Source organism: Acanthisitta chloris, unplaced genomic scaffold, assembly GCF_000695815.1.
Source record: "Acanthisitta chloris isolate BGI_N310 unplaced genomic scaffold, ASM69581v1 scaffold1519, whole genome shotgun sequence".
Taxonomy (NCBI): domain Eukaryota; kingdom Metazoa; phylum Chordata; class Aves; order Passeriformes; family Acanthisittidae; genus Acanthisitta; species Acanthisitta chloris.
In genome coordinates this window covers 126,201-139,898 of record NW_008689583.1, presented here as the reverse complement: position 1 = coordinate 139,898, position 13,698 = coordinate 126,201, and the positions used below count along the sequence as shown (strand labels likewise).

General features: G+C 37.8%; 1 protein-coding gene across 1 annotated transcript in view; it reads left to right on the top strand.

Annotated features, from left to right (window-relative positions):
- Positions 1-1,958: 1,958 nt before the first annotated feature.
- The window catches only part of DGKI (diacylglycerol kinase, iota), a 110,995-nt gene continuing 99,255 nt past the window's right edge, over positions 1,959-13,698 (top strand). The window contains exons 1-5 of the mRNA XM_009081457.1: positions 1,959-1,976; positions 4,212-4,268; positions 5,352-5,417; positions 10,481-10,552; positions 10,853-10,969. Of these exons, the coding sequence (XP_009079705.1) occupies positions 1,959-1,976; positions 4,212-4,268; positions 5,352-5,417; positions 10,481-10,552; positions 10,853-10,969 (330 nt within the window). The remainder of the gene's footprint in view (positions 1,977-4,211; positions 4,269-5,351; positions 5,418-10,480; positions 10,553-10,852; positions 10,970-13,698) is intronic.

Sequence of the window (13,698 nt, the reverse complement as noted above, 5' to 3'; positions counted from 1 at the left end):
GTTTCATTTGATTATCTCAAACCCATCAGTGTCTCTTCTTTGACTTGAGAGTCACTGTCACACTTCTAGTCTGCTTTAGGAGCTCTTCACCTAGCGATTTGGTTAAATTGCTTCAGCAGAAGAGAAGAAAAAACCTGCAACCCCCTCTTACTTTGGTGTTTAGGGAACTTGAGGAGAGAGTGGGGATCCTTTGTTCAAACCCTTGATTTGAAACAATGCTCAAGGAGCATCATGGCCCTTGGACTGCAAAGATGAAGGGCAGTCCCTGTTCTCTGGGGTGTTTGTGTTGTGACTCTTCATGATGCCATCTCTCCACTTTTATTTACATAAGAACACATTTCACAGCATTTGATTCAAATCAAAATATTCTATTTCCTTTATCACACCCAGTTTTGGGGGCACTTTGATCTAAAATACTTGTGCTTTCCATAGCAAAATTTAATATCCATCCCCCAAAACTTCTCAAGCACATTGGCTACTTTATGGCATGTAGCATTAAGGTCAAACCTGAGAAGTCTATGCTTCCTTCAGAGTACTCCAGTATAGTCCCAACAAACAGCTGATTGTGTGGTTATACTCAAGGGAAGTGCCACTGTGTGTTTGCCCTGAACTCACATTGGTCCTGAGGCACTGGGTTTTGCTGGAAGCTGGAGATATAATTTGTTGGGCTGAATGGACCTTTGGTCTGACCCAGTATGATAGTTCTTAATAGAAGTTTGCCTTTCTAAAACTGAGTAAATACTTCCTCGTGGTTTATCTCATTGAAAGTAGTGTGGAAACTGAGTAATGTGTTGCATATGATTTACAGGGCTGTGCCTTCTTGATAAACACAGAGCTAAAAACCACATTTGAAGTTATCAAGTCACAAAATAAGTGAAAGCTTAGTCTGCTATATCATGTCATGATCCTTCAGGTGAAGGATTAGAAGACCACTCCACATATATGTGAACATGTATAGTTAGGGTATATCTAGATAACTGAGAATCAGCAAATTTATTATGATTATTTCATAATGTGAGGTGAAGCTGCATTCCCTGTTTCTTCTTGAAGTTATTTAAAATGTTCAAAATTCTAAAGAAATAATTTATTAGAGATTTAAATGGAGACGAATAAATTGAATGTAAAAACCTGAAGTAAAGAAATGTCAACTTACTATGCATTTATAAATTTTCAGTCCCTCAAGCACAAGTCTATAAGTTAAATTTGTATGAAAATTAATTCCATCTAATTAATTAAATTGAGTTTATGGAATTAAAACAAGTAAATATATTCTCTCTTCTGAATGCATTCTCTTGCCTTTGATATGCTTTGGCCCAGGGGATGCAATGGGAATTATTTTAAAAGCCTTACCAAAATTAATAAAACTAACCAGCATAATTGAGAATTCTGTCCCTGCTGTAACATTTCATAAGCATTTAACAGCATTCTCTGAGAATTTTATCATCCTCTGCTAAATGACCGAAGTATTTTTTTGCATGGCAGTGGTCAGGCCCATCAAATCAAATATTGTATGATAAGCATGAAATGACATTCTCTTGTGAACTGATCCCAGTTCTCTGATTTGCATGTGTCATTTTTCTCCTTTTTACACTGGCTCTGCTCATCCTCTTCATAGGATGCTCCTGTTTAGAGTGATGCTCTGTGATGTTAACAGCCTGGTCTGCTACCATTTACTTCTAGTTCACAAGCTGGAGTACTGTGGCTGTCTTTCACAGAGTTCAGTTTTGATCTGGAAGAGCTTCAGACCTTTCTTTTTTTCGGTACATAGTACAGTTGAGAGCACTGAAAGTGGAAAAATTGCGTGTTGCATAAGGAGCAAAACATCTCTTGTTTGACAGCTAGTTTCTTTTTCCTTCTGGGCACAACGCACCTTCATGCACACACGTCTCTCTTTCTTGCAGAAATCTGCTCTGCGGAGGAAGTGTGCAGCCTGCAAGATTGTGGTCCACAATGCGTGCATGGAGCAGTTGGAGAAGGTAAGACATTGCCATCTTCTGGAGCCTGACAGAACCAACACTCTTCTAATTCTTTTACTGAGGTTTCAGTCTCAAAAACACTGTATGTCACAGTAGCTTTTCATAGATATTTTAACAACATACTTGTTAAAAAAAAAAATGTTGACTTAAAATTCCAGCTTATTTTTTAAAGTCTATTCATTCAAACCCCACGAACCATAAAAAAACCTCCCAAACCAATAGCAAAAGCTAAAACCAAACCAAGAATGAAAACTGCAGAATGCTTTTGCAGTTCTAATGTTTAAAAAATAAATTTTCTCCACTTCTATATTAAAATTGAAGCTAGTTTAAAAAATAAATTTTCTCCACTTCTACATTAAAAATTGAAGCTAAAAAATGGAGGATCCTGTTGTGTTACAAAATTGGGCTTTCAAAATTCCCCAACTAAAGCCAGTATAATTAATCTCATGACAGCTATATTTATTTTGAGCAGTGCAGCATAAGATGCTGCTATGAACATTTATCACTGTATTTATTAGACTATACCGTTTTCTCCTCAAAAGTTTGGAAATTGAGTTCTTGTCTGTTAAGTGGAAAACATAAATCCTTTCTTTTATTGTACCATTATTTCTATGAGCATCTGACCTTCTTCTCAGTTCCTTCAAGGATCCCTCATCACACCCAAGAACCTATAGAATATCTATCACTGACTTCAGTCTTCCCATCAGTGATTTATATTCATTATTCCTAACTGGAAATGTACTAAAGAAATGTCCCCCCACCCTTTTAATTACTGGTGGAATATGTGTGAAGGATTGTGTGAGTATTTCCCCTTCACTTTCATCAGAACTTTATTTTCCCTTCTATATGTTTAGCAATGTTCTTCATAAAAGAAGCTGATGCGTAGCAAATTTATAGCAGAAACCCTTTGGAAAGGGTTTTGTCCTTTCAAGTAATTGGCCTCATGTTGACAAATGTCACAGGGATTGCCATAATACCAAGTTGAAGAGGTACCATTTCAACCCCCTATGCTTTTACTCACGGTGGAATTAGCATTAGCACATGCTTGCAGCACAAAAGGTTACCAGTGAATTTTTCATGACTTCCTTCATCAGCAGCAGTGCTGACTTTCCATAGCCCAGGGAGCTGGTGGCATTGCCAGCCAGAGCAAATGAGCACTTAGATAAAACCCACTCTGTTGAGCTTGTTTATGCTGTTTTGGACACTGTGAAATCCATCTCTTGGAAGAGGGTTGTTATAAGGTCTGCATCCCTCTTAAACCCAGTGGGGTTTAAAACTTGGCCCTCTCTGCAAAAGTGCAAGTTGTAAGCAAAATATATATAAGCTGGGTGTCTTCCCAGCCTCCCATGACTGACCTGTGAAACAGTGAATTGCAACTCCAGGTGAAGGGTGATGGAAGATATTAGTGTCTTTAATTTCTTCTTAAGTAACAAGTATTTTGTTTACTTCTTTTTTGGGTGCTTTTTTGTTTGGTTTTTTTTCTGTTTTATTTTATTCTCCCATAAGCTATTATTTTGATGGCCATTATTGAAGGAGGGAAGGACCAACTTGTAGGGGAAGGGTTGTATTTAAATCTGCAGAAACTTGATCATAACAGAAGCATATCTGTGCAGTATCCTTAAATGCTTTATTCTTTGAAGGGCAGTCAACTTTGAATCTATTTCATTTAGTGCATCCTAGCTTCACATATCCTTTGGTCTTTTCCTAGGCCTCTCTCTTCTTGAGTATATTTTTTTTCCTCTCTACCTCTCCCTTACTCTCATTTTGATTGATTTTCTTGTCTCCAAAGAATTTTTTATAAGACTCCTTTCTTGTTTATTAAATACATGGATTTTGTTTATGAGGATATAAAGCTGGGATGTACAAAAAGATATTGGAGAGTTAGATTTCCAATACCTACTAACTTTTGAGACATCAGCTGAAGTCCACTTTGTTTGGACCTTCTTCAGAAATACAAAAGACTTGAAGTGGTTTCCTTCTAGGCAGGGAGGAAACAGTTTAAAGAGTTGAACTGAGCAGGCAGCAACAGCATTAGTGAAGGTGAGTGCGGGGTAGAGGTCTAGCAAGGAGAATTAATATGGCATATGCAGAGAGATTTTTCTGGCATCTAGGTAAGCTCCTTATTAATATTTTAATAGATAATAAATATTTTGGAAGTCTGTCTTAGGCCAAAATATTGGAATAAATTGTCTCTCATCTCCCTTTTATGTTCTAACAGTTTTATTTTAATGGCAGATTAATTTTCGCTGCAAACCGACTTTCCGAGAAGGAGGCTCCAGATCTCCAAGAGAAGTAAGTAATGGACAAAGGATGATTGTTTTTCATTTGACATGTGTACTGATCCACCTGGTGTGGAGCTGCAGAAGTGCTTTTAGATTTAGAGACATTTTACACAGAGCATTTGTTCCCAGTGGAACATGTTCTTCTCTCCAGAATAAATGTAAAAAGAATTTGCACTGAAGCATTCCGTTACTTACACTGACAGCAATGATTTCATCTTTGTTGTCTCTTTACCATTCATTCAGCTCTTCTGTCCTTTTTCTTTTTTCCTCTTCTAGAATTATCTCTAGTGTCCTAAGATTTATTTTTTAGCAAAAAAAATAAAATCAAGCATTCAAAACCCTTATGGTTTGCATTCAGCTACCATATGAATTCAGTTCCTTTGAAGGTCTTGAGTGTTTATGGCTGTTATTGATATATTTATGTATCTGTCTTAGAAGCCAGTGTTTCAAAAACACTTATGGGTTGTTATAGTTGCTTTGGTGTCCAGCTTACTCTAGCAGAACATAACAGCATGGTGCAGACAGATCCCTTCTAGCCCCTTGCCTGTGCAGAAGTAGGTGCCAGTCCTGCTCACCCACCCATCTCTTGCTCAACTCTTGCTGCAATCCAGGATGTAAATAGTCCAAACAGGAAGAAAAGACTACTTCAATGACTGCTTCTTCCTCATCTTCTTCCCTTCCCCTGCATTGCCTTATGATTTTTTTGTTGTTGCATTATAAGACTGTATTTCCAAGCAGAACAGCACAAGGCCCTGCATTGTCACTGAACACAGCAGTGTGCTCTGTGTTAAGGTGATGATTATCTCTGCATTGTGTAATGAACTTTCTTCTTATTGTGGAAGAATACTGAGAAAGAGCTTCTGGCCTCATTTCAACGTGGATAAAGAAAACACCATCTTGTCCTTATTTCTCCTCCAGTTTTGGTGGGTTTTGAGGTTTCCTGCAATGACTGCTGTATTTTGCTCCAGGAATTATGACACTGGCTGAAGGGACCTTCCCTTTGGTGTCTGTAAATCAGTTTCACACAAATGGCACCATTGAATGGAAGTTGCCATTGCTTCCTATAACATATATTTTTGTCCTTTTTTTGCAGAACTTTGTCCGACATCACTGGGTGCACAGGCGGAGGCAGGAGGGGAAATGTAAGCAGTGTGGAAAGGTAAGATTTCCAGCACAGCGCAAGTGTGACACTAAGCACTTAGCAATTCAGGGTAGCCTGTAGGTCCTTTTAGTCACTGAATTTTTTCAGTTATAAACATTTGGCCTTTTGTAATGGCTAATGACAAGTCTGAGATGTTGAGCAGTAATGGCCCTGATTCCCATGTGGGAAGAGAGAGGCAGCTGCATCTGCAAGAATGAGCACATCATGTGTCCTGGGACCTTGTGCTGCACTGACTGCTGAAAATGAGGCGGAGGAAGGCTGTGACTCCTTGAGCTTCTTTCTTCATAAAGCTAACCCTGTGCTAATATGGTGTTCTTGCAGAGCTGTCATCTGTGCTGAAATTGTGATCACCTAAAGTTTTAGGCTTCTGGAAAAAGCAAGCTTGTTTTTTCCTTTCTGCCTCAGCAGACTCTTGTGATTTGTGAAACTGTTTCACATTTCCTCTGCTGAATACATTGTAAAAGTTTATTTCTAAAAAGCTATAAAAAAGGGCAAGATGTACCCTATCTACTGTAGATATTTCTTTTGAAATATTATGAACTCCCCAAATGTACTGAGATGTTAAAAATGAAATTAACACAGGTTTAATTTCTTTTCTCTCGCACTATATTATACTTTTGCCTCCGTCTTAACAACTAGTAGAAAGTCTGTGTCTCATCTCCATGGCACAGCACTTAAGTCAGAGGAAAATGAGATTTGTGTCTGGATACTGATGCAGACTGTCAGCTACCAGCTGCAATAAAACATGCAATAAAAATGTGATTCCCTTTTATAGCAAGTAGCATGGGAAGGGTGCAGCAAGGCACTTTACATGCACTATTCTTACAGTATGACTTTGCCTTCCTTCTCTGCCTTTTGGGACTGGATCTTTAGTCTACAGGCATTAGGAGTTGACTTTGCAGTGGAAGTACTTACTGGCTATGCTGGGTATGTTCACATGAGCAGCCTTGAATGATGCAGAATCATATAACTGTTAAGGTGGAAAAGACTGAAGATCTTCAAGTCCAACCATCAAGTGGAGAATATGGAGCATTTCGGAGGAAATCTCACTTTTCCCCTTAAGTAAGAAATATTCAGTTAGGACTAACATGGATATACTTGTAATAGAGTTGTTCTTTGTCAAGAAACAAAGAATTAGTGAAAATTATAGCAAAAAAACCCCATTATATTTACTAGCCAAGCAGTCTCCTATTAGAGCAAAATACTTGTCTGTTTTGTGCTCTGCTGTTGTGTTTCTTAAACTTCCAAATAAAAACCGTCTTTATCATTCTCTTGTCATGCAAGAAAAGGGGAACTGTTATTTAAATAGTATGACAGTAAAGGTAAAGCAGTAAATGAAGGTATTATTCATGGAATACCTAAGGATTCTGGTAGATCTTGTTGTTGTGTTATAGGCAGAATGGAACAGAATGGTTAAGTATTTCAATGATCATTAATAACAGAGCAAATAAAGTAGTTAGGATATACTCATCTCATGCTTCAAATCTTAAGCAAGTGGATACTAATTAATGTACTCCAATATTCTTAACTTTCTCTCCTGTGATCTTGCCTAGTTGATCCTTGAATTCATGTAAAGTTGTAACATTTGCAACATCCTTCAGCAAGAAATTCCCCAACTTAACTACATGCTATGAGAAGAACTATATTTTTTGGTTGTTTCAAACCTGTCACTTATTAGTTTCTTTCTTTCTCTTGAAGACATGAAAGAATATAGTTTTGTAGCTGTTAGCTGTTTGTTACCTGGGATCATCAGATAAATCAGAATAATTTTTTTATCTTTACATAGTACAACATTAAAATATTCAGGCCATGTGGCCCAGCATCCATTTCATAATGGTGTGCAGTAACAGAAATTAAACAGTGAATGCAAAGGGACCTATTCCTCATACACTTCTGGTTAGCACTGGCTTAGGGATTTTCTGAGACTGAGAACACATCTTGGACCATCATGCTAAACAAACACTGTTTCTTTAAACATCTGTGATGTCCAAAGCAGTGTGTCCTCTATAAAAATGTGGTGTTACTGGTCCCTTGAAAGGCCTGTGGATTGATGCAGAGCTGCATGTTTTCCCTGCTGTAAAGGTCGGACTGCAGAGTTCAAATACTTCGAAGACAATTGTAGTTTTTTGTTATTTTAGCAGATATCACCATCAAAGTGCTTCTGTGGCTCTCTGTACTTGAGTTGTAATAATACCTGGCTCTCCTACAGTGATGTTGCCTTAGAATATCTGTAAGAGAACTAAAAAGACAATAAATATTGTAGGAAAATACTTGCAAAAAATGTTATTAGTAGCCCTAACACTGATGTGTAAATAGTCTTTAATGATAAACACTTGGGAGCATATAACCAAAAGATACTAGAACTATAAACTCTATGTGCTCTGCTTGTGTGCATGGATGTCTGTAATAATTTGGACTTTGATCCAGACTATTTAGACAGATTGAATCACCAACAGAAGCTGGTTTGTGGGGATTCAGGTGCTTTTTTTTTTCCTACAAGCACATTTCTTCTGGTATGCACAGCTGTTTATTTCTACAGGAGCAGCTCACAATGTGGAATTTTATGTGTTGTAGAGGAATTGGGTGCTGGTGAATCAGAGCTCATCATATACTGTTAGGCTGATGTTCTCACAAAGGTGAAATTAATTTTCTATCCCAAAATTTCAAATTTTGTATCTCCTTGCGTGACCTGGGAACGGCATAACTGAAATTTTGTTTTCCATCTCACTGAGAGAAGGCAAAAAACAGTTTCTAGTGAAATAGAGGGGATTTCAATGTTTCAGTCTTGATAGTCCCTGTCAAATCTCACGATGACCTACTGTTTATTTTATCAGTTCCTTTATTTGTAAAGCTAACTTTCAAATAATTGCTATCTTACCTGAAACATGTATCCTTAGGAAGAATTAGCTCACATTTGTAAAGCAGTTTGAGGAGAGAAAGTGGCATTTTATTGCTACTTATCATTAATATGCTCTTATTGCTGTATCATTTCCTCTAATGACTCCCTAAAAGCCAAATGGCTTACTAAATAAATGAAAAATGGTTCATCTGGAACCAGACAAGCTGCTCAGTCCATATGTTTAAAATACACAGCTGATGGGCTGTGGAATTAATGTACTGAATTTAGGGTTTTATTAGTGGAGGTTTGGGGAGTGAAGAGTTTTCACCTGGTTGTTACAAAGCAGAACAAAACAAAACACTTCAAGCCCAGGAGAGACTGAAATTTTTTTATGTATTTATTTATTTTTTACTAGTGTAAGTCTATGAGACTAGTGTTTTGTGCAGTGTCAGACCTCTGTTCCAGCACTTGTGTCACAGTTACTGTCACTCTGTTCATCCTCACCCCATACCAAGTGGCAGATGAGACGTGCCCTTGCCAGCTTAGCTGTGTTAAGCCATCTGACTACACTCCCTTACTAAACCTGAATATGCCAAATCACCATCATTATGAAAGGTCTACTCTTTGAATTTCTCTAATGTAAACCCTTTGGCATTAAGGGAAGAATTAAAAAACCCTCCAAAAATCTAGGCAGAGGTGACACAAGCCTTTTCAGGAGTAGATTTTGGCAGAGAGGTCCATCGGGCAAGCTGGTTTGAGTCCATGCTAGGGACACCTGTAGAAGCAGCTGCCAAGTGTAGTTCTGCATGGTGGGTAGGCAGATAGAGCCTCCTCCTCTTTGGAGTATCAATAGGGTTGTTCTCAACTACCCTGTGTAGACAAATTGTAATATGATCCCTCACATAACAAGACTAGTGCATCTCTGGATGTATTTTTTTAGTTGTTTATTTAATTCTCCTTCTTGGTGTTCTTGAAGTTGCCATTGCACTGAGCACTAAAAGGCTCATTTTGCCTGCAGGATAAGAAGGACCTTAGTAATAGAAGCAGTGAGGCAGTGTCCTGCTAGATGTTAGTAAATCATGATAGCTTTTTTTGCATTGGGTCTTGGGCATCATCCAGCACATAGGAGATTTAAGTATTGCTGAGCTTGTTGAGAAGAAAACTGTCTCACAAATTCATCGCTTGGTAGAGAGATTGAATTAGAAAATTCTGGGTGGTGATGGGCTACTTAACGTGATAGAGAGAGGCTTGATGGAAGCCCATGAATAAAGGCTCCAGATAACTTCAAATCTGAAATCTTAGCAATGAAAGTAACTATGATAAGCTGTTGAGTGAAGTGCTGGACTTTGAATCTCTCCAGCCATCAACCCAAATCAATTTTGTTTTTCTCTTACTAATATAAGCTGTAACTCAACACAAAATTTCAGGTTGTATCTTACCATTCGTTGCCTGTGTTAGGTGCAAGAAGGATTTATGTGACTCAGTGGTCTTTTCCAGCCTTAGAATTTAGAGAAAAGTGATATTGCATTCTATGGAATGAAGCTTTTCTGTAGGAGAATAAAATCTCCTATTTTCAGGTAATGGTGGACTTTTTTCTCTTTTGAAGTATAAAGAAATATTTTCTTACATATATTTGATCTGAATCAGACCATCTTGGCTTTTTGGAATTTACTGGAAAGATGTTACTCTAAGTCAGCTCAATAAAGCTATAAATAATTTCCCTATCAGAACATTCCCAGACAGACAGTGTAGTTAATTCTGCTCTGCAGTAAAAAACCTAAACACACCAACAAACAAAGCAAACAAAAAACAACCCAACAAATGCAAGCAAAAAACCCCCCAACCAAGACTGCAACAATTCGTTCAACAGAAAATCTGAAACTTTCAGGTCTGTAGGAGTCAATTAAAACAGGTATTTCTTCTCTATTTGTTCTTCCATTGTTTGTAAATTAAAAACAAGCCTAAGGAAAAGCATAAAATTTTTGTGCAAATGCTTTTAAAAGTGAGTGTGAAAATGTCCCAGCTGAAGAACCTTCTCTGTGACTTCTGTCATTGTTTTATCCCCCAAAAATCTGTTTGGTGTCTAAGACCTTTGAGGCTGAACCAATGAATCTGGCTATAATGAACTGACTTAGCCTAGCACAGTCACCTGGTAAGAGTTAAAAGTGTGGATTTTCTTGTAGTCAGGAGAAATGTAATCTTTTTTTGCTGGTCATTCTAGGGCTTTCAGCAGAAATTCTCCTTCCATAGTAAAGAGATTGTGGCCATCAGTTGTTCCTGGTGCAAGCTGGCGGTAAGTGAATAATGCTCTGGAACACTGTGATCTGTGTTTAAATAGGAGTGATTGTGGGGTTTTTTTGTTTGTTGGTTTTGTTTGGTTGCTTTGTTTTGTGTTGGGTTTTTTTGTAAGAAAGCATGGCTTGGAAAGATAATCATTAGTTACATATTCCTAAAACTCCATGGTTTGAAGGACTTGAAGATGGTAGAGTTGGGAATATTGTTTTTTTGTACCATCACCATCTTCTTCCTCTCCATGCTTCCCCTTTGTCTTTCTTGACTTTCTTATTGACTTTACTCCTTTTCTCTCTTCCAGTTTCATAACAAAGTCACCTGTTTCATGCTACATCACATTGAGGAGCCATGTTCCCTGGGGGCTCATGCTGCTGTCATTGTGCCTCCCACCTGGATCATTAAGGTGAAGAAACCTCAGGTAACTGCATGCTGCTGTCTGTTTCTGAAGCCATGTGGCTGTGCAGGGCCAACCTGGCTTTGCTGCTCGGTTCTCTTTCATGAAGGCATGCTTGTTCAACCCTGTCTCTATCCCTGAAACCCAGCATACCTCCATGGTGATTCTGAACCTGTATCCTCCTGCCCCTCCATCCAGCCCTTCAGTAGATTTCCCTGTTTGGGATAATTAGCACCAAACATGATTTGTTCTGAGCAAATCCAGCTCAGATTTGTGACTGCGAGTTCAGCAAGCATACTGCAAAAAACCCGCTGTGTGGTAGGCAGTCAAGCATGTTTCATTAAATAGAGCTGAGCAAATACAGGGAAAAAGTGTTCACAAACATTCACTGGAACTGCAGTAAGAATTGTCTGTGGCTGGACTGACATCCCTCTGATTTTGCCATCAATGGACATGTGAATAATCATGTCCTATTTACAATGGTACTTGCTCAATTTCAGCAGTAAAACCCACATGCTCATTTAGTTGCAGGTAACACATATTAGACTTCAAAGCTTTTGTGATGGATGTGTGATAGGTCTTGGAGAGGACATTTCACTGATGAACACAATAGGGAGAAAAGGTATCCAAAAGAGAGATGGCCAGAACTTAAAAGGGGATTCACATCATGCAAGAAGTATTTTTTTTTTCTTTGAAAGTCCATTTTCACTGTAAATTGAACTGAAAGAAACAAACACTGAACACATCAGGGAGTCAGAAATGCTGGTAAAAGTTTTGTTTCAGAACAATAATTTTTATTTGAGTCCATCTTTGGGAAGTCATCTTGGCTTTCTGGCTCTGTCTCCTGGTTGTCAACAAGAAGCCAAGAAGTTCAGGCTGTAGACAAGGCACTAAGACAAAACTACTCCTATGTAACTGGAAAAAGGCCTAAGATGACACTGCTCAATCTTTAGTTCCAGTCTATGGATATCACCAGCAGAATTGTTCATCAGTAAGATTTCTAACAAGCTGGATATTAAAGACAAGGGGCAGAGGGAAGGGGAAATAGAGTAATCAAAAAGTTGACAAAAGAGACTGCTATTTCTCCTTTAGGTCCAGAGGGAGTGTAGGCAAGATTGCTAGTCACCTCTACCACCTTCCAAAGAAGGGTTTCTTTGCTATTTGTATATTTTCTCCACACTTCTTGCTCTGTTTTACTCCAGTATCCTCCAGAGAAATTTTTTTTTTCCTCTTGTTGAGGAATGTTTGAGCCTTTGGCAGGGACTTAATATCCTTGTATAATTTTCAGCACTGTGTGGTATTTGATAAATTCATAACCTTACTAAGAGAAGCTCTTTTTCAGTCTTTTAATTTTATTTGATTTTTAGTAAAAAAGAAAAACACCTTGACAATTGTAATTTCCTTTTGATTTGGCTTCCTTAGAATATTTTTAGGGTTTTTTACTTTCTTGTCCATTATTTTCAGAAAAAAATCAAATTAAACAGTAAGTCTGAGCTATCTAATTTTGATATATGGGAAAAATATCTTTTTAAAAATGATTTTAAAATATTAAGCTAAAAGCAAATATCTGTTAGCTTTGTGTGCCTGTGTGGAGAGACAGTACTTCAATCCATTATTCCCTCTGCATCATGTCTTGAGTCCTTGAAATTCATGGTCAGTAGCACGCAAAAACCTTATCTTGAGTAACAGGAGCATTTGATAGATCAAAACTATATTTATCACAGACAATGGGTGTAATTCTGTGAAACTTGTTACCATCACCCATTGCAATTATGGGGAAAATGCATTCTTATTGCTGGGGAGAATGCTGATGCATCTTTTGGGTGTGTCTTCAGATTTTTGGCAGAAGTCTTGTTTTCTTATTTATTATTTTCTTAGGAAATATTTTTCCTCTCCTGCTGTTTCTGGCCAGCTCTACTTCTATGTATTATGACCTTCTTCACCCTATAGGAAGATTTGGTAAACACTGAAATATTCACTGCACTCGATCCACAGAATATAAGAACAACATTCACAAATGTTTGTAGAGTCACATAATAAATGAATGTGTAATCAACAATCTGTTTTTCACATATTCCACAGTCAGAATAAATTTGGCTAGAAGCTTTTTTTGTTATAAAATATTTCCTCAGCTCTAATTAACTACTTACATTGGTCACAGACAGCTCCTGAATTGAATTCCCTGCTCATATGAAATTGATTTTAGTGGTGCCTGTATCCTGTTTGTTTGTTGTTTCTTTTAAGCAAATATGATGGCTTTTTGTAGCAAAACCTTGCCCTGTTTTATAATTTTAATTTTTATGCTTTTTATTGCTACAAAAATGGTTTTCCATGCTTATTTTGTACAATGTGGGTCACCACCTTTCAAATATTAGGCTTGAATAAAGACCACACTCCTCATCTCATTACCAGAAATGTTGTGGTAGTGAAGCATCATAGTGTAATTGGTTAAGGACAAATTTCTACTTACAACTCGTGTTCTAACTGGGGAGCTTTGGTTTCTTGCAAGCAGTTGATTGCAAGATGAAGAATATTCTGAATGGGTAAAATAGCTTTGGAATTGGTGGTAGCCCTGTATGTAATGACCCACGTACATGAATGGAAAACTGCCAATACCTATTCCATGTCATCCATAATGTGAACCACTTCTGTAACTTTTTTACTGGTTTCCAGTGTTTCTGTACTGTTAGCAGTGCTCTGATTTCCTGGGGTTCAAATCAATTCCATCTCCTAGTTTGTGGAGCAGGTCACTC